Source organism: Serinus canaria, chromosome 13, assembly GCF_022539315.1.
Source record: "Serinus canaria isolate serCan28SL12 chromosome 13, serCan2020, whole genome shotgun sequence".
In the NCBI taxonomy this organism is placed as follows: Eukaryota; Metazoa; Chordata; class Aves; order Passeriformes; family Fringillidae; genus Serinus; species Serinus canaria.
In genome coordinates this window covers 17,296,701-17,317,703 of record NC_066327.1, presented here as the reverse complement: position 1 = coordinate 17,317,703, position 21,003 = coordinate 17,296,701, and the positions used below count along the sequence as shown (strand labels likewise).

The 21,003-nt window shown below is 57.3% G+C and overlaps 1 protein-coding gene across 4 annotated transcripts in view; it reads right to left on the bottom strand.

Annotated features, from left to right (window-relative positions):
• Positions 1-21,003, bottom strand: part of ARHGAP26 (Rho GTPase activating protein 26) — a 113,979-nt gene that overhangs the window by 72,110 nt on the left and 20,866 nt on the right. For all 4 annotated transcript variants that reach the window (XM_050979801.1, XM_050979797.1, XM_050979798.1 and 1 more), the window contains exons 4-11: positions 20,883-20,954; positions 19,484-19,585; positions 17,601-17,711; positions 17,275-17,379; positions 16,525-16,654; positions 16,156-16,256; positions 12,793-12,887; positions 4,104-4,182 (exon numbers count right to left, since the gene is read on the bottom strand). In XM_050979801.1, coding sequence (XP_050835758.1) covers positions 4,104-4,182; positions 12,793-12,887; positions 16,156-16,256; positions 16,525-16,654; positions 17,275-17,379; positions 17,601-17,711; positions 19,484-19,585; positions 20,883-20,954 — 795 coding nt within the window. The remainder of the gene's footprint in view (positions 1-4,103; positions 4,183-12,792; positions 12,888-16,155; positions 16,257-16,524; positions 16,655-17,274; positions 17,380-17,600; positions 17,712-19,483; positions 19,586-20,882; positions 20,955-21,003) is intronic.

Here is a 21,003-nt window from a genome sequence, read left to right as displayed (position 1 = left end):
AAAGCACTGGAGTGAGTTCAAAGGACAGCGTTTCCACTGGGAAATAAATCTCTCACCATTTTGTATAATTAGACAAGGAAAATTAAAAACTATTTCAGAAAGAATTCCCAGAAGCAATATCCAAGGAGGAGGTGAGAGGTGTGCTGGGCAGGAATGTGGGGCTGGGCTCTGCTGTCACTGCCACAGGAACACGGGTGGCATCTCCAGCAGCAGGGCTGGAGGAGCTCCAGGACCACTGGCAGATGTGCCAGGACCACTGGCAGATGTGCCAGGACCACTGGCAGATGTGCCACCAGGAGCACTGGGACAGGAGCAGGGCACAGGCAGCTCCAGAGGCACACCCAGAGTGGCACCCAGCCCATGTGGAGGAGCCAGCAGACCCTGAGGGGACACACTGCAGGAGGGGGAGGCAGAGAACAGAGGAGGGACACAGGAGGGACAGGGGAGGTTTGGGGCTGTGAGTCTGGGGACACAGCTGGGAGGTGGGCACTGTCCCCACTCCAAGCACCCCCTCAGCCCCTGGTGCGGGCCGGGGTCACTTCTCTGCCCGGGGCAGGAGGGCCCGGGGGTGCGGTGGCACCCGGGGCACAGGTGCCGTGCGTGGCCGGTCTCAGCTGCCATCTAGTGGGGAGCAGCCACGGCTCCGGGCTGGCCCCGGCTCCGGCACCGCTGGGGGAAAAGCCCTCCCAGCCCATGGAGTCCAGGCTGTGCCCAACGCCCACCTTGTCACCAGCCCAGAGCCCCGAGTGCCACCTCCAGCCCTTCCTTGGGCACTCCAGGGATGGGGATCCAACCCTCCCTGGGCAGTTCCAGTGCCTGAGCCCCCTTTCCATGGGGAAATTCCTGCTGTGCCCACCCTGAGCCTGCCCTGGCCCAGCCTGGGGCCGTTCCCTCTCCTCCTGTCCCTGTTCCCTGGAGCACAGCCCGACCCCCCCAGCTGTCCCCTCCTGGCAGGAGCTGTGCAGAGCCACAAGAGCCCCCCTGAGCATCCTCCTCCTCCTCCTCCTCCACACTCATTCACCACAACCTTACCTAAATGCTTACCTTGTTCTTTGCCACAAGTCACAACCTAATTTGTGCCTCTCCTAAACCCACAGCCCAGCACAGCCAACACAGCTTTTATTCCTGACTCAGGTTCCAAGGAAGTTTCAGAATCGCTCGGGCCTCCACCACACACATTTGCAAACTGCATCAGCAGAGGAGAAAATCCGTAAGAAACTGATCCTGAGTATCTTAACAAAACCAACCACCGCTGCTCCGCCACGGAGTTAGCAGTTTCTCCTGTTTCCAGCCTCTGCAACATGGAAGAAAACCCAAAGTCAACACGGGAGCTTTATCCAAAAGAAAAACAAGTGGTAAGAGTTAACGGCGTGATGAGGGCTGTCTGGAGCTGCTCTGACTGTGAGACACAGCGTAAATCTTCTCAAGTTGTGACAAACGTCTTGGCTAATGCAGCCACACTCTATGTTTAAATCTCACTAAGATGTAATTTGACATTTGGGTTTACTTTTTTCATTATAATTAAGAAACGAACTCCAGTCCGCGCTAATCTCTCCACAGCCTGCATTTGCTCATGGAATTACCATCCCCACCCTGCCAATCCTTCCCCACACTCCACAGTCGAATCAAAGGAAACCAGACATTCTTTCCAGTAGGGTTCTTTGGTTACAGCAATACAGTCAAAGCACAGGATGGGTATTTCTAGGAGTCCAAAGGTTAAATCCTCATCTCTTGCTCAAGGAAATCCCTGTGGAATAGGTAACACGAAGATAACGCGCTGCACCCTGGTGTTATAAGATAAGAACCCAAACAGAACAGCCCACAGCTGCATTTTTGATGGATGGAGGAGGATAACTGAGGACAAGGAGCTGCCTCATGTGTCAACACACTCCACCTTCAGCAGCAAAGCACCTCCTGGATCCCTTTCCATGCAGGAGGCATTCCCATCGCTCCCACTGCACACCTGCAAGGGCAGTGTAAGCCATTAGCAGTTAAGTGCCACGAGGTATGGCATTAATGCACAGCCACAGCCCTGACGTGCTGGATGAGCCAGCTGCCCTCAGCTCAGCTGATGGGCACGATAGGGGAGAGCAGCAGCACGCAGGCACCACCACCTGCCTGGTTTGGAAGGAGCTCTCGTGACCACATTCTGGAACAGGATAATCCAGGCAGTCCTGTCCTGGTTGCTCCACAGAACCTTTGGCATGCACAGCTCTTTGCAAGCACCCAAGATGTGTGTCTGCACCTCTGCAGACTGGCTCTGCTCCTGGGCTGCACCCTGGCACCATCAGCAGCTCACACACAGCTGGGCGACCGCTTTCCTGCAGCTCCCATGGCAGCTGGCTGGCTTTGCCATCCCTGCCTCAGCAGCTGCCAGCTGAGGTGGGCAGTGGGAGGCAGGTGAGCGGGCTGGAGGAGCACAAGACTCCATTCAGATGAGGAGCAACAGTGCCCATTTTGTTTCTGAAGAAATGGTGCCACCAGAATCAAGGCAGGGGTTTCTTTAGGAGGGATCAAGACAGCTGGCACCTGCAGCTGGAGAGGCACCCCAGCTGCCCCAGGGGTCGAGAGCCAAGGGTGGAGGAGCAGGCTGGCTCTCCCAAACCAGGGCCCCTTTCCAACAGGCAACAGAAAAAGGGAGCAGAGGCTGTCACAGAACCAGAGAGTCATGGAATGGTTTCAATTGGAAGGGGCCTTGAACCTCATCCAGTCCTGCCCTCTGCCCTGTCCAAGATGGACCTGGACCAGGGATGGGGCAACCACAGCTTCTCTGGGCGGGTGTAAATTGAAACAAGAGAGGTTCAGCCTTGGGTCAGGAGGCCAGGGAAGCAGCTGGGCTGGAGCCCAGGCAGGCTGTGCCCTCTCCTCCCTCGGATGCTCTCAGCTCCCAACCAGTAACACCCCGAGCACCCTGCTCTGAGCAGGAGGTTGGAGCAGAAACCTCCTGAGCTCCCGTCCTACCTGAATTACCTGATGGATCTCCAGCTCCAGGCTGGGACCTGGCTGCAATCCACCACGCAATCCTTTCCCTGAAATGCAGGGCAGCACCTCCCACACGCAGCCTCCCCATCTCCCAGCTGCTGCACGTTCCAAAATCCAGCATTTGACCAAGTCCAGCACTCAGAACAGCCTCGTGTGTCCACGCCTCACCTGGCTCCAGTGAACATTTCTTCTGACAAACAAGAGCCTTTCCATGGACCTGGGGGGCTCTGCTCAAACCAGGACCAGTCTGTGGGAGCTGTGCTGGGATGGGATGCCCTGCTCCCTGCATGGGCTCTGCTCTGACTGACAGAGCCTGGCTTGAGCCCAGCATGCAGCCACCCACTCCAAAGCCACACAGGCTGCCACAGAACAGCCCAGGCTGCTCTGGCTCTCCACATGGCTTCTTTTCATATCCCAAAACACTGCTGGCCGTGAGCAGGCACAGAGGCCACAGACTGTCCTGGCTGCTCAGCAGTGCTCTAAGTGCCACGGGAGAGTCACCCCACGAAGCTGGGACGGGCCACATCGTGAGCCCAGCACCCCCTGAGGGACCTGCTCTGAGCCAGCCAACGCTCCTCAAGCTGGCAGTGAGGTTTGCAAATGCATTCCAAAATAAAAACGAACAACAATGAGTTTTCTGCAAACCTCCAGAATCCCTTCCAGAGGTGAGGAAGCCTTTGGCACAGCAGGAGCAAACAGGGGGAACAGGGGCCACACTCCTCCGCTCACACGAATCGTACAATCCTCCAGCAGACCCAGAGACGGCTGCCAAGGAGCCGCGGGACTCCAAAAGCCCTGGAAATCTACAACGTATTTTCTTCCACTGCTCTTTTTGCCATGTTTTCCTTTCAGCACGGCAGAGCAGCATGTTTGTGCTGGCCAAGCCTTCCCTCCTCCTCTCCACCGCACCTCCAAGCAATCCAAGCACGGGAGATACAGTATTACCTCAAATATTTAACCAAGGGATTAAAGGATTCTCTTGGCAGGAGGCAGAAGCTGCCCCACGGTTACAGCTCCCTGGCTGGCTGGCAGGCGCTGCAGCTCTGCAGGGAGCGCTCTGCCCGGGGCTCCCGGGGCTCACCACTGATTTCCTCTGCTTGGTGCCCAAAATTGCTGCTCACCGGCTCGCGGCCGTCCATCGCCTCCATCCAGAGCCGCCGGTCCTCCTCCGAGAGCGCCTGCATGGTGATGACCCCGGGCCTGCCGAGAGAAAGGGGACGCCGTCAGCGAGCCGCGGGACGGGGAGCCAAGTGGCAAAGATGAATTTTTCATGAGAGGAAGAGGGAAGGAGGACAAGCTCCTTCCTAGGCAAGCCCCAGCACAAGGAGGACAAAAGCCGTGGACACCCCTGCAGGTCCTGGGCAGGACCAGCAAGGAGCAGAGGACATTTCCAACAATAATACACCTCTCCTGTGGTTTTGTGCAAGACCTGGGTGCCAAATTCCTCCTCTGGCCCTCGGCCAGCCAGCTCACCTGCACTGGGTAGAGCACGTCCATGCAACGGCAGGAGAAGGCGAGGAAGGGAAGCGAGGAAGGGAAACAAGGAAGGGAACCAAGCAAGCAGGAGCCCCATACATCCCAGCCCCTGTGTCTCACCAGCCCCCCAAGCACCAGGCTCACGGAGGAGACCTTCTGCTGTGCAAAGCGTTTCATCCCCAAACTGTCCATGCCCTCATGGCCGTGCCAGTCCCCTGGCCCTGTCTGTACCCTGCTGTTAGACACAGCAGTGGCAGTGACACGATGCTGGCCCGTGTCCCCCTCCAGCAGCCTCACAGAGGGAGCAGTGCAGGAGTGCCAGGGTGCCCAGGGTGCTGCTCCTGCCCCCAGCACTGTCACACACACCGCAGCCCTGAGCTGCCCCGTCAGTCCAGCCTCCCACAAACAGCCCTGGGACTGCTCACTTACTGTAATGAGAAGGGAAAGGACAGACCTGGGTGCTGCACACACAGCACAGGAGCAGGGCACAGCAGTGGCACTGCCCTCGCCCGAGGGCAAACGCCACCTCCAGGTTCCTCAGTGGATGCTGTGCCCACTCCTGGACCTCCCTTTCCATGGAAGGAGTCAAACCTCCATTACCTGCTCTGCGACCAGCAGGGTGAGGATGGATTTGACACGAGAGAGTGTTTGCACAGCCTCAGGTGTGGGCTGTGGGGACAGGAGGTGGGAGCTGTGACCCCACGCCAGGGGCTGCCATCTCTCTGTGCCCTGCTTGGCTGTGAGCTCCCAGGATTTCCATCTCCACATCCCAGCCCATCCTGCAGCCACACACAGCTGGCTAAGCCTGCTCCTCCCCAGCCTTGTGCCTTTGGGCTGGTCTGCATCCCCCCAGCGCTGCTCCTGGGCTCAGGCAGACAGACGGACAGAGCTGTCCGTGTGTCTGTCTGGCGCTGCCGCTGCCTCCCCGGCTGTTCCCAGACACAGCAGCCGAGCAGATTCCCTGGCAACGGGGACACACGCAGGGGGGCTGCCCTGCTCTGCCCATGGGGCTTATCACACTGAACTGTGACAGCACAGAGCCCCTGGGGCTGCTCCCCCCAGCCCAGCAGGGCTCTGGAAGGGCACAGGGGCCAGGAGTGCTGCTCCAGGGCTGCAGGGCACAGGGAGGGGAAGGGAAGGGAAGGGAAGGGAAGGGAAGGGTAAGGAGACAGGGAAGGGAGGGACGCGGAGAACGGGAAAAGGGAGGGAAGGAAGACTGGGAAGGAGGAAGGCAGGGAAGGGAAAGGGCATAGGCGAAGGGAAGGGGAAGGGAAGGGAAGGGAAGGGAAGGGGAAGGGACGGAAGGGAAGGGAACGGGCGGGAAGAGGAAAGGAGACGCGAAGGGAGAAAGGGACGGGAAGGGAGGGAAGGGAAGGGAAGGGAAGGGAAGGGAAGGAAGGGAGGGAAGGGAAGGGACAGGGAGGAAAGGAGGAAGGGAGGGGGTAAGGGAAGGGAAAGGGCAGGGATGGATAGGGAAGGGAAGGAAGGGACGGGATGGGACGGGAGGGCAGGGAAGGGTAAGGGACCGAAAGGGACAAACGGGAAGGGAGGGGAAGGGAAAGGGCAGGGAAGGAAGGAAGGGAAGGTGAAGGGCAGGGACGGGCAGGCCGGGAAGGAGGAAGGGACGGGACGGGGCCGGGACAGGGCCGGACGGGCCGGGCTCGCGGCTGAAGGACGTAGGGGAAGGGACTGGCAGGGCCGGGACGGGCCGGTGCACAAGGGATGGAAAGTGGAAGGGAAGGGAATGGGGAGGGGAAGGGAAGGGATGCGAGGCGAAGGGAAGGGAAGGAAGCGGAAGGGAAATGGGATAGGGACATGGAAGAAGGAAGAGGTACGGGAAGGGAAGGGAAGGGAAGGACGGGAAGCGGAAAGGGAAAGGGAAGGAAGGAAGGGTAAGGGAAGGGAAGGGAAGGGAGGGAAGAAGGGAAGGGAAGGGAAGGCAAACGGGAAGGAACGGGAGGGAAGGGACAGCGGACGGGAAGGTAAGGGCAGGGAAGGAATGGGAAGGGAAGAAGGGACGGGACGGGAACGGAAGGAAGAAAGGGAAGGGGGGAAGGGAACGCGAAGGAAGGAAGGAAGGGACGGACGGGAAGGGAAGGGAAGGAAGGGAAGGGAAGAAGGAAGGGCGGGACGGGGAAGGAGGGAGGACGGGAAGGGACGGGAAGGGAAGGGAAGGGACGGAAGGGCAAAGAGAAGGAAGGGGGCAGGACGGCAGGAAGGACGGCGGGCCGGGAAAAGGGAAGGGAAGGGAGGGGAGGGAAGGCGGCCGGAGAGGGCAGGAGGCAGGACGGGTTAACGGGATGGAGGGAAGGGAAGGGGAAGGGAAGGGACGGAAGGGACGGGACGGGACACGGAAGGGAACGGGCCGGGCAGGAAGGGCGGGCAGGGGAAAGGAAAGGGAAGGGGGATTAAACCTCGGGAGCTGCCAACCACCTGCACAGCGTTCACTGAGCACGTAGGCTCTGTTCTGTACTCGACCCCCAAAACCTGATAAAGCCTGGGGAGAGGGGTGACTTCTGACTTGAACTCCCCAAGGGTGATTCAGCCAGAAAACGTGAGCTGCACCAACACTCTGCAGATGCCCTTTGGTCCTTGATAAGAGCCTGTAAGAAAATTAAACTTTAACAGGGGCTCTCAAGAGGTGGGCTTGGCCCCTCTGCTGCTGCTCTGTGGCACGCACAGTCCAGGAACCGAGGATTAACCCTTCTCCTAACTCCACTCCCCATCCAAGCAGGCCAGCCTTCAGCAGGCACACGGCAGCTCAGCACTGTCCCACCAGGGGAAGCTGTGCCCAGGTCCAAAAACCAGACATAATGTGCTTGATCTCTGCTAATCCCATTGGTGAGTCAGTCAATACTCACCAGCTTAGTGGTTTGGAAGTTTACTCACTTAGGAGGGAAGAGGAAACCACTTAACTATCGCCTCATCTGAGAGGGAAAAGGCTCCACATCCAACAGCAAATATGTTCAAAACACTGCACAAAGCTCCTTGTTGTGCAGGTACAGAGTGACTCGAGAGCAGCCTCTGGTACCTGGGGAGCTGCAGTGGCCACTTTAGCCAGGGCTTAGGTCTGACCTGAAGCCAAGCTGCTGCTGAAGGCACAGACACCTCAGTCAGAAAGCCCTGGAAGGGCTCTAGCTCAGCGAGGGACACACAGGAAAGGAAATACTGGCATTTCTGTCTCTTTAGCCAGAGAAACAGAACAGAGAAATTGAAACCCTCCATTCATGGCATGCTGGGCACTGGACTCCCAGCAGGGCACGGTCCCAGAGTGGCAGTGCTGGTATCTGGAGTGCCAGCTTCCCTCAGCACAGGGCAAAGAGGTGGTAACAGCAAAATGTTTGTTCTGCCTCTCAGCAGATAACAACTCCTCGGGCTTCACTTCAAAGCCAAACTTCTATAACAGCATGAGGGGAGGGACTGAGAAGCTGAATCAAACCCATTTCCATTGCAAATAGCCCTGCATTTCCTCCCCCAGTGTTTATTTGCTAGGGCACCCATTGCATCACTTTCCTGAGCAGAACCATCTTCCTGGCTGTGATAAATTTAAAATGCACCCACACATTATGCCTCATTCATTATGGATGTGGCCGAAGCCCACGGGGTTCCATGAGCTCCCAGCCAGGTGGGGTGGCTGGCATGGGATCAGCCTCCTGCCAGCACTGCCAGCAGCTGGAAACACTGCTGGAACACACAGCTCCATCCTCACCAGCACCAGGAAACTGCTGGGAACACACAGCTCCATCCTTACCAGCACCAGGAAACTCTGCTGGAAACAGCTCCATCCTTACCAGCACCAGGAAACACTGCTGGAAACAGCTCCATCCTTACCAGCACCAGGAAACTGCTGGAAACACACAGCTCCATCCTCACCAGCAACAGGAAACTGCTGGAAACACACAGCTCCATCCTCACAGCACCAGCAAACACTGCCTGACACAGCTCCATCCTCACAGCACCAGCAAACCCTGCCTGACACAGCTCCATCCTCACAGCACCAGCAAACACTGCCTGACACAGCTCCATCCTCACAGCACCAGCAAACACTGCCTGACAAGCTCCATCCTCACAGCACCAGCAAACACTGCCTGACACAGCTCCATCCTCACAGCACCAGCAAACACTGCCTGACACAGCTCCATCCTCACAGCACCAGCAAACACTGCCTGACACAGCTCCATCCTCACAGCACCAGCAAACACTGCCTGACACAGCTCCATCCTCACTGAGCCTCCTCAGGACCAACCCCTCTCACAGCCAAGGCAAACCCCTGCCCGTCCCTCCCTTCCCAAGAGGAGCAAAATGGATCTGTCCTTGTCCCCTCACCCAACAATGACCCCGAATACTGGGGGTCACTTATGAGATAATTATTTATAAAGTTAATACACAGTAAACAGAGATTTTGCTGTGGGGCAGCTCCCACCTCCTCCCAACACAGGATGTACCTGGAGCCAGGTGCAGCCAGCCCACCCCGGCCAGCCCCAGCTGTGCCACCAGGACAGCAGGACACCCTCCTGGAACCTGAGCTCTCGTGTTAAACAGAGCAAGGACCTGCTGATTCACTCCCAGGGGCTGCATCCCACATCTCCACCTGCATTCCACATTTCCCACCAAACCCCTTTGCCTTTTTCTGGGACACAAGGAAGGGAAGGGACATTTTGGGATCAGAAGAAATCCACTTCTAAATGGGGTGAGTGTAGGAGGGTGAGACTGGAGCAGAACATGGCAAACACTTAATAAGAAAGACTATTTTCAATATGCTACAATCTAAAAATGGAAGATTTTTCCATATGAGACCACACAGGAAATTTGAATTTTCTCAATATCTCAGCTTTTGTGACAAATGGCCTGGCCTTAAGGAGCTGTGACTAAGCACACTGAGAAAATGAGAAACTGCAATAGCTTTTCCTTCTTCCAGGAAAACAAACAAATAAGGAAAGCAATAGAAACAGATAAGAACTTCCAACTGCTGTAGCAGCTTATCGCAGCGAGACAATCTAAACTGCTGATGAAAACACACAAGAGTGCATTAATAACAACAGGGCTGAGCTGGCTGAGTGCACAGGGATGTTCCCAGAGCAGAGCAGCTCTGACAGGACCCCACAGCCACGGGCCTGGCACCAGCAGCCAGGTGTGGCCCCAAAATGCTGGGGAGCAAAGCTGGAGTTAAGGGGGAGATTGATCCCAAAAATGCTGGGAAGCCAAAATGTGGCCCCAAAATGCTGGGGAGCAAAGATGGAATTAAGGGGGAGATTGACCCTGACCTCAGAAAATTGGGGTGCCCACACAGAGCTCAGAGCACTCCCAGTACAGCCACCAGGGCCACCAGCACCCCCAGTGCAGCCACCAGTATGTCCTGCAGGGGTTGGGGCCACCGTGGCTCCCGTGGCCACCAGGGGAAGGAGCCTCATCCCTCACTGTGCCAACCCATCCCTCTACCCCTGGGACAGCCCCCAGGCTTTGTTTGGAAGGTGGCTGGCCAGGTGACACCGCAGAGGAACAGGGACAGGCTGCACTCACTGAGGCACTGCGGGCACAGGGACAGCACAGCAGGGCTGGGCTCACCTGGCACAGGAGCAGGGGACAGCTCCTGCCACTGTCAGAGCCCTGCTTCCTCAGGTGCAGTCCCAGAGCAAGGCCAGCAGCCCTCCTGGGATCACCATCTGCTCAGGGCAGCACTTGGCAGGTGCCTGGCAGCCCTCCTGGCCCCATGCCAACCACCCAGCCCCTGTGCCGATCCTTTCAGGAAGAATTTCCCCATGGAAAGGGTGCTCAGGCACTGGCACCGCCCAGGGAGGGTTGGATCCCCATCCCTGGAGGTGTCCAGGGAAGGGCTGGAGGTGGCACTCGGGGCTCTGGGCTGGGGACAAGGTGGGGGTCACAGGTGGGACTCAGGGATGTTGGGGCTCTTTTCCCACCTCAGAGGCTCTGGGATTCTGGCTGTAGAGTTCCAACTGTGCCAGGCGTGGTGCCAGTCACCCTGGGGGCACCCGTGGGGCAGTGGTGGCACCTGCAGAGCTCACTGCTCTCCTGACACACCAAACCCTGCACCTGAACAGCTCCTGCTCCCCTCAAAGCCAGCTGGCACTGTGAAGCAGTTTGCTTCTGGCCCAGAGCAATGACCTGCATTATCCCAAAGGACAAAGCCTTTGTCATCAGTCAAATGAGATACTCCTCCTCCCCAGGCTCCTTTAGTGAGGCACTGGCTGACATCCCTGTTCACCTTGTTGACAAACCTGATTTAATGTGCAGAGACTACAAACAGGTCTAGGTAATGAGAAAAGAGCACTAGCAGTAACACACAGCGTCCCCCAGGCTGGGGGTGTGTTTCAGGCAGACCCTGGAACACCACCTGGGGTTAACTTTGCTGTAAGAACACAGTACAACAAATACTTCTAACTTGCCAACATGAGAGCTGTTTGTAAATGCCAGGTTGGATGGGGGTTGGAGCAACCTGGCCGAGTGGAAGGTGTGCCTGCCCATGGCAGGGGGGGAATGAGATGAGTTTTAAGGTCCAACAGAAACTATTCTGGGATGCTGAGACAAGGAAGCAATGCTGTAATAACAGACCAGGCTCCAGATTTTCAGCTTGGTTGTGCTGAATCATCTTTGCAGGAGAAAAACACACTTTTTTTTTCCCACCTAGGAAGGAACAGCTCTTGGCTGGTGCTATTTAGGGTGTCCCTGCTGGGCTCCAGCCTGCAGCCCGTGCTGTCTGAGCTCCCAGAAGGAGAGGCTGACAAAGTTTCTGTGCAGGGTCTGAAGCACGGCCGAGGCTGCCACCTCCAGGCTGCCTGAGAGCTGTGGGACAGCCCAAGCCCTGGAGATGCCAAGGGGAAGGTGATGCCCAGCACACCCTGCCCTGACAGCAGGACCTGGTGGTGCCCAGATCCACCCCAGGGAGACAGACTGGGCACAGCACAGCCTCTTTCAGCCAGGGCAAAACTTGTTGTTTCCTCTTCCTCTTAAGTTTATCCAATATTTTAGACATCTAATGACAAATTCTGATACCAATGCAGAGCTGCCTTTTCCTTCAGGTGTGTCCTGCTCTCCTGCTCTCTCAGGCAAATCCCTGCAGCAGGAATGTGCACATGAAAGGAGAAATTCCTCAGGTTTCCCCTTCCTGTGCTACTCCACTGCCATGATTTACATGGAGCATGCAGATTTCTGGAGCAGCTCCTGATCCCATGCCTGGCAGGCTCCAAACATCAAGGGAAGCTTCAGCTGCCTCTGAACACGCTGAAGAAAATTATTGTGGCTCCATTCACCTTCTCCCACTTTTTAGTTTGATTTTCACATTATAAAATACTAACCTCAGGGCACAGCCAAAAAAAAACCAAAAAACCCTGTGTCAGCAGAAACACTGCAGCTTTCTGGAGAGAAGCACTGCTCCAGAGAGTGGGAGGCAGCCCCAGGTTGTCTCCTGCCTCAGCCAGCACAGGCAGAGCTCCATCACCCCAACCCTGCCACGGGCTGGCACTGAAACACTGCCCAAGCACAGGCTGGGTCATTCCAGGGGTTATTCCAGCATTATTCAACACCCAGATTTTAATGAGCTTGGGCTTTTCTGAGACCTCCGGGGGATTCCTGCAGAGGGGAGGACAGCTGGACAGGCACACAGCTGGGAGAACACAGAGTGCCTCTGGAGCAGGCTTTTGTGAGCTCCTGCAGCCAGGGAGACCCGAGGCAGTGACTAATTCCTCTTGGAACAGCAACACCAGCCTGGCCTTCCTGTTTATGTGTGCAGGCCATGCACGATGCCAGCTGATATGGCAACAGCTCTCACTCCTGGGTGCCAGAGACTGAATCCACACATACCTCTGGTCCAGCTGCTGTGTGATAAGTCACAGCTGAAGTGTTTTCCTTCTTCAGGAGAAAGGGAGGGAAGTGCCTGGAGGCACGAGCCAGAGTCCATTATCACCATCCATGAAGAAGCAGCAACAGGCAGCCCAGCAGGAAAGCTGACACTATGCCAGCAGACAGCCAGTGCTGGAAGAGGCAGCACATCCCTCCCAGAACAGCCACAGAGCACCTTCTCCAGGCTGGAACCACTCACCTCGTGTGGCCAGAGGCTGCAGGAGTGCTACAACACCCTTAAAGTCAGAGAGACTCGAGTCAGAGAGACTTGCAAACCAAAGCACTGACTCAATACACAGAGAGCACCTGGCTGGGGAAGGTGTGACTGCATGGACTAAAGCTTTCCACTCACTGAGGGTGTGACCAGCAGAGAGAACACAGGAACTGCACAGGAGCTGTCCCAGAGCCAAGAGCAGGAGCACAGCCCTTGCCTGCACGTGGTCAGCACAGCCCCAGGGGGTTCCTGGCAGCACTCACCGATCCACAGCCTCCACATCAAAGCAGAACCTCTTCTCAATGGTGTCTGTTTTCCGCCGTGTGCAGGATTTCAGGGTCACAGCTTCATCTTCCCCCTGAGAAGGACAAAATCACAGCTGAGGCTGAGAACAACCAACAGCCACAGGCCTGTCCCCAGCTGTCAGTGAGCAGGTTCAAACCTGGGGGGATCTGGCCACATCACTCTGCTAAAAATATCTGTTTATACCTCTGACAGGAGGACTTGTCTTTTTACCCTTCTTTAGTCCAAAACCTTTCATGAGGAGCCTTCCCTTCAGGATGCCCACGATTCAATCTGTGCATAAAGCACCACACAATTCATTCTCCATGTGGGCAGGCACTGCTGGACCACAACTTTTGGGCAAAATCAGCTTCATTTTCCACTGCTGAACAACACTCCTGCTGGCAGTTTGCACTCCACGCTGCCTTGTTGGCAGCACTGTGCACACGAGGACTCTCAACAGGAGCAAACACGTCTTAAAATGTTGATTATATAACAAAGCAATGACAAAACCATTCTCCCACCCCGAGAGTGCCTCTCTGCATCCAAGCTGTACTGGATTTCCAGAGGGCTGAGCAGAGACCCAGCAGGATCTGTGAGCACTGCTGTCCTCTGCTGGAGGGAATCCTGCCTCAGCCCCTGCCAGCACAGACACCTCCTGCAACTGTGAAATTCCACTGATGACTTCAGAGAAAATGAATTCTGAAGGAGTTCCTGGAGACAGACACTTTTCTGGGCTCTCTGTGCTGTTCCTGATGACACCTTGGCTGACCACCCTGTTCCCTGACATCACCATTTTTCCAGGAAACACATTTAGAATCACTTAGATTGGAAAAGACCTCAAAGATCACAGAGTCTGAAAGTTGCCCAGAACAGCCAAGCCCACCACGAATCCATGTCCTCACGTGCTACACATCCATTAAATTCCCCCAGGGAGGGTGACTCCCTCTCCCTGGTTCTTACCCACAAACTCCTCCCCAGTGCCACCACCATCCAGCTCCTGACACCCAAAACACTCCCTGGCACTCAGGCCTGCCCATCCCACCACCATGGCAGCAGTTTTCCTGCTGCACTGTGGGGCTCCCAGCCCCTCCTGCTGGCTGCCCATGTTGCAGGCAGATGCTCTTCTGCTGGGACTCTGAACCTGCCCCAAACCAGCCCTAGCCTGGCTGTTCTCATGTGCTTCCAGGGTTTCTGACCCACCAAGAACTCTCCTGGCCCAGACAGGGACCCAGCACAGAGCCAGGAAGACAGAAGAGCTCCTGCAGGGCTGGTCCCTGGGGTGTGGCAGTGGCCTGGCCCTGGTGCCCCCCAGCCTGGCCCACGGCCAGCACAAGGCTGCTCCCACTCTGCCCAGAATTCAGGGAATGCCCCTGCTCCAGACCCACCAACAGCCAGCTCTGGCCACAGCCCAAGGTCACCAGGGGCTGGTGCCACCACCTGGTGTGAGCAGGAGTGAGGGGGCTCCTGGTGCAGCACCTCAGCCCCTGCTCCAGCCAGACCCCAGAATTCCCAGCAGTGCACCCCAAGCCCCTGGGCTGCTCCATGCCCAGATGTCCATGGTGTGACCACTGCCAGACCCTGGAGCCCAGCCAGGGCTGCCCCAGCATGGGCAGCATTTCATGGCAGGGTGGTGCAAGGCACAGGTGAAGCCAGCCCTGCAGAGGGGCTCCAGCCTGGCCCTGGAGAGGGGCTCCAGCCTGGCCCTGCAGAGGGAGAGGGGCTCCAGCCTGGCCCTGCAGAGGGGCTCCAGCCTGGCCCTGCAGAGGGAGAGGGGCTCCAGCCTGGCCCTGCAGAGGGGCTCCAGCCTGGCCCTGCAGAGGGAGAGGGGCTCCAGCCTGGCCCTGCAGAGGGGCTCCAGCCTGGCCCTGCAGAGGGAGAGGGGCTCCAGCCTGGCCCTGCAGAGGGGCTCCAGCCTGGCCCTGCAGAGGGGCTCCAGCCTGGCCCTGGCAGAGGGGCTCCAGCCTGGCCCTGCAGAGGGGCTCAGGCTCAGCCAGCAGCTCCCACAGCCCTGGGTGCTGGGAGAGCCCTGAAAAGAGAAGGGACCAGACAAAACACAGTACAGCCACTGACGATCACAGGGCTGGGATATGTTAATGCTGAGCTATAATGAAGATGCTCCGAGGCAAGAGGAAATTAATTTTAGAAGCTTCCCTGCCCACAGCTGGCTCCCTGTGCCAGCAGGAAGCCGTGTGGGAGCCTGTCCAGCTGCCCCAGGCACTCCCCAGCAAGGGGATTGTGTTTGCACACTGTCCCAGCTGGGAGCTCTGTGGAGGGGTCTATTGTTCCTGCTGTACAGAGCAAAGCCAGCCCTGGGTACAGCCCTGGGAGCACTGGGACACAGCATGTGCTGGCCCCCCACACCCCACATCCACTGCTCCCCCTGCTCTTCACACCCCCTCGGGGCCAAGGGGAGCTCCAGGCTCTGCTGTGGCTCTGTCCAAAGCAAAACAACTTCACTGGCCAAGTCACAGGACCAGCAGAGACTCACTGAATGCTTTGGGTAGAAAGGGACTTGGAGCCCATCCTGTTCCTCTCTCTGCCATGGGCAAGGACACTTCCACTCCACCAGGCTGCTCCAAGCCCCATCCAACCTGCCCTTGGACAAGTCACAGGCATTGGAGAAGGAGCAAAATAATGAACAGGTCCTCTTGTCCATGCCTTGGAGCAGGAATGAGGGACTGGGGAGCAGGAGCACCCAGGAGCTGGAGCGAGGTGGGTGCACAGGGCTGGCAAAGATCTGTGGGCTCTGGGGGGCTCCTGTCTTTTCTTTCTCAAACCAGGTGCCAAGTTCATTCCCTGTGTGGCAGCCACTCAGCCTGGACTGAACGTGACCCACTCCACTGCCTTTGTGTCACCTTGCCAAAAAGGTGACAGAGTTTGAGCCCTGGGAGAGCCTGCAGCCAGCAGTGCCACGTGCTCCCTGGCAGGACACAGTCCTGTCCCAGGCAGCACTCAGCCCTTTCCCTCCTGCTCCCAGCCCTCACTCACCCCTTTCCCTCCTGCTCCCAGCCCTCACTCCCCCCTTTCCCTCCTGCTCCCAGCCCTCACTCACCCCTTCCCCTCCTGCTCCCAGCCCTCACTCACCCCTTTCCCTCCTGCTCCCAGCCCTCACTCACCCCTTTCCCTCCTGCTCCCAGCCCTCACTCCCCCCTTTCCCTCCTGCTCCCAGCCCTCACTCCCCCCTTTCCCTCCTGCTCCCAGCCCTCACTCACCCCTTTCCCTCCTGCTCCCAGCTCTCACTCACCCCTTCCCCTCCTGCTCCCAGCCCTCACTCCACCCCTTTCCCTCCTGCTCCCAGCCCTCACTCACCCCTTTCCCTCCTGCTCCCAGCCCTCACTCACCCCTTTCCCTCCTGACTTCTGGTCAAAGGGCACCATGGTGATGCGCTTGGATTCCCTCTGGTAGGTGCAGTAATGCTTCACCCAGGAAGTGCCAAAGTGACCTGCAGAGCAAACACAAGGCTCAGAACAGTTCCAGTGCCCTCCCATTAGACCCTGCCATCTTTAACCATCTTTTCACATGCCAGGCTCCTGTGCCTAACAGACTTCTGGGAGGCACTGGCAGGGATTCTGCCTGGCTGCCACACTCCCACTCCCAGGGCCAACCCCTGCTCCCAGGGACTCTGTACCTGCTGGATCAGCCTTTGTGCCCCTGTCCTGGCCAACCCCCTCCCCAGGCTGCCACCCCCAGGCTCCCAGCCCGACACCCACGCTTCTCCTGCACGTAGAGATAGCCCTCCATCGTGTAGGGGCTGATGTTTTTGTGCTCGTGGGGATTCTCCTTCATCTTCTTCATCAAAGCTTCAACCTCTGACCTTGTTCCTTCAAAGCGGTTTCTTGTCTGCAAATTAAAACAGGAATGTCTTCTCCAGTGCAGGGACCTGTGCCTGGCTCTGCAGCACATGGGGTGGGGCTGGGGAGCCCAGGGGCAGCCACAGGGCAGCTCTGCTTCCTGAGCCTGGATTTAAGCTAAAGCCAAAATACTGCAGCAGTTGGTAAGGCCTGCCAGAATTTTAGGAGGGCTTGCAAAAAGAGGGAGAGTGATTTTTGACATGGATCAATAGTGATAGGACAAGGGAAATGGATTTAAACTCACAGAGAAGAGATTTGGATTGGATATTAGGAAAAAGTTCTTCCCTGGGAGGGTGGCAGGCCCTGGCACAGGGTGCCCAGAGCAGCTGGGGCTGTCCCTGGATCCCTGGCAGTGCCCAAGGCCAGGCTGGACAGGGCTTGGAGCAAACTGGGACAGTGGGAGGTTTCCCTGCCATGGCAGGGGTGGAATGAGATGGGCTTTAAGGTCCCTTCCAACCCAAACCAGGCTGGGATTCTGTGATGAAAATACACCAGAAGCTGAGGTGGCTCTGGAGACGCTGACAGCAATGGGCACGGGGACACCCTGGGCACAGGGGCACCCCGGGCACGGGGACACCCCGGGCACAGGGACACCCTGGGCACACTCACATTCTGGATGCTGATTGTCAGCTCTGTCTTGAAGTCACTGAAGTCCTTTGCAAGCTCGTAGCCATGGTGGTAGAATGTGAAGAGCCCCTGCAGAAAGGCCAGCAGCTGCATTGGGGAAAAGCAAATGGAGATGGTCAGTGGAGAGCCAGAGCTGCACCCAGAGCCACCAGTGCTGAGGGGAGGGGGCCCTGCAGCCCCCCGGGCTGGAGAGGGGCTGTGGGGTGAGCCTGGGCCCCCTGGCCCTGCCCTGCCAGGGCTCCCATGACCCCATTTCACCCCAGCACCCCAGTTTTGTGCAGGCTGAGCCAGAATGAGAGCTCACTTACAGGTTCCACAAACTCAAACATCTTCCTCTCCTGGACCTCCTGCACCTTGAAGACGTATTCCAGGGAGACCTCGTAGAAGTGCTGCCGAACCAGGTCCACCTGGCTGTCTGCCTGCAGGGGGTGGAGAGGAAACAGAGCTCAGGAACGACCAGAGCACACCTGCTCTGATGGGAACACCCCCAAGCACAGCAAACCCAGCTCCAGCCCCAGCTGGACAGAGGGCACAGCAATAAAAATAAACCTGACCCACACGAGCAAGCTCTTCCTTCAGCTGAGGAAAATGGGTGTGGGGAGTCACGTTCTCACCTCCCCAGCAGCTGGGTAGAAAACAGGCAGCAGAGGTGAGAAAAATGGAAATCTGAAAAGAACAACTCTCCCTTTTCTGGACAGCACTCCCCCTCGCCAGGGATGCCACATCCACATTCCACAACTCCACACTGAATCCTCTTTCTAAGGCAACCCCTCCCTCGGGGGTCTGAGCCAGCAAAGCACGGGCACTTCCCAGCGGCACGGGGGAACCGGAGCAGCCCTGAACTGGGAGCTGCTTCCAGCGGGCTCCCCCCGCCTTCCCGGCAGCAGCCCGAGCCAGGCCGGGTGGGAGATGCCACCAGATGCCACCAGATGCCACCAGATGGCACCAGATGGCACCAGCAGGCAGCGCCGCTCCAGCGCACCTGCACGGCGTCCGGCATCCCGCACTGATCCCGTACACATCCCCAGCTGAATCCCAAACACATCCCAAACTGAATCCCAGACTGAATCCCGCACTGATCCTGCACACATGCCCAAGAGAATCCCAAACAGAATCCCAAAGAGAATCCCAAAGAGAATCCCTCACTGCATCCTGAACTGAATCCCAAACTGAATCCCATACAGCATCCCAAAAATATCCCAGACTGCATCCTGAACACATCCCGAACACATCCCGAACAGAATCCCACCTGTACCCCATATGGCACCTCCAGGCAGCCCCCAGGGCCATGCTCTGTCCCGGGCACAGGATCACACCTCTGACAGCCACGAGTGGATCCTTCCCTCCCCAGCCAGAATTCCTTCCACTCCCTGCCCCATCTCAGCACCTCAAACACAAACTAGACCAGGGCTCAGAGGGTCATTAAAAGCCACCATTCCCTGGGACACACGGGTGTTATTTACAAACCCCAAGGACAAGGCTGGCTTGCAGGCACATCTGCCCAGATTCTGAGCCCTCCCCAGCCCTGATTTGCTGGAAGATGATCACCTGTGCCCCAGGTATTCCTGCTTTGCTGGGCACAGTCCCACCACCCGGGTACAGGAGCCCACCAGAGCCCCCAGTAAGGGATCAGCAGCACACCAGCACCATGCCCAAGGGCAAGGACACACATCCTTCAGGACCAACCCAGCTCTGGGTCAGCACAAGGAATTCCAGACTTGAAAGAAGGGATTGAAAACTCAGCACACTCATCCAGCAGGAGCACTTGTCACCACAGCTAGCCATGTCCTGAATCACTGATGGCTCCTAAAGAGTTTAAGGCACTAAGCCTGATCCCTCCTCCCCTGGAGCACAGAGCAGAGCAGCCACTTGCAGAGGAGAGCAGACATCCATGATTTGTGCTGGCACATGGGAAGCCTGCAGCAGAACCAGTTCCTTTCTGTTACACTCTTTAATTATAAACCCTCTCTCCTTTTTGACTGCCATCCATTTTTGGATCTCTCTGATTTACTCACCAAGAAGGCTCCACATCCTTTCATTACAGGAAAAGGGGAAAACCCAGCACCCGCAGCCAGAATGAAGGGAAAAGATGAGTTTACAGCCAGGAGAGCCATTGTTATAAGCTGTGTGAGGCATTCAAAAAGCTCTCCACAGTGACAGCCAGACATGGAAACTCAGAGGCTGCTCTCACCTCCTGAAGCTGGGATTCTTTCTTCTTGGAAGACAGATTCAAGTGCTTTTCTAGGACACCACAGTATTTCTCAGTCTCCTTGTCGTATTTCTTTTTGGCATCCTACAAAAGAGGACAAAAAGTGTGACACTGAACACAACGGTCCCAGAGCAGCTGTGACAGCATCCCTGTGGCACTGGGCAGGATGGCAGTGCCAGGTGGGAGCTACCATGAGACAGGACCTGGGGGCAGCAGCTGGAAGAAGGTGAGGCTGCTTTTATCTGCCAGCATCAGCAGCTACAGGAAAGCAGCTTATGCTGCCAAAACCCAAGGCTTTAGGGAACCCCTCCTCTGCTCCTGGGGCCCAGTGCTTGGTAAAACACCCAGATCCAGGTCCAAAAGCAACAGAGTGAGGAAAGTGCTTTCTAAGCAGAACATGGTCACAATTCCACATCCCACCCTGCCACCCCTCCAAAAGCTTCTCCTCTGTGCCACGGGGGACAATGACACAGCACCTTGGCTGTCTGTGGCAGCAGCATTAAGAACACCAGCTTCACTTGCCTTGGCAGCCCTGTCCCAGCCTGGCCAGCCCAACACCTGGCCCCAGCCCATGGCAGCAGCTGCAGGTAAGCAGGTGTGCTCTGCAGGACCCCTCTCTGTGTTTGCAGGTAAGCAGATGTGCTCTGCAGGACCCCTCTCTGTGTTTGCAGGTAAGCAGGTGTGCTCTGCAGGACCCCTCTCTGTGTTTGCAGGTAAGCAGGTGTGCTCTGCAGGACCCCTCTCTGGGTTTGCAGGTAAGCAGGTGTGCTCTGCAGGACCCCTCTCTGTGTTTGCAGGTAAGCAGGTGTGCTCTGCAGGACCCCTCTCTGGGTTTGTCTCCAGCTGCACTGGGCACCGCTGCCATGCAAACGCAGCCCCGGGTGCTGACATGAGCTGCTTGCAGGCAGCAGCAGGTTGTTATAACAACAGGGGAGCCACAGACAGAGGTTTTCATTTCAGAACAAAGGCAGGAAAGGAAGGGGGGGGCCAGGCTGTCTCACGGGGGGCCAGGCTGTCTCACGGCCGCCCTCAGCCACACCGGCGCTTCCCCGTCCTGCCAGAAGTGTCTGAGTTCCCCTGCAGCCCCCAGCGATGCTTTGGGGTGGGGAGTGCAGGCTGGGGGACTCAGGAAAATGTGAGCCCCTCCAAGAAAATCCTAATTCTTCCTTGGAGGAAGGAAAAAGGTTCACTTCAGCTGGCATGCAGTTTTTTGCCCTTGGCACATTATTTGGCTGCGGGTGAATTCAGAACACTGAGGCACTTCCCAGGAGCTGGATGGCCCCGTGTCCATCCCAGAGCAGCACACTGCCTCCTCCCATGCCCACGCCCATCCTGCAGTGTGCCAGGTCCTGGCCAGCTCTGGGGGCAGTGGCTGGGTTACCTTGGCAGCCCCAATCTGCTCCTTGCGGAACTTCTCCAGCGGCGTGATCAGCACCTCGCTGGCGTTCTCGATCTGGGGGCAAAGACAGGCACAGCTCACCTGTGCTGCTCCACAGCCTCTT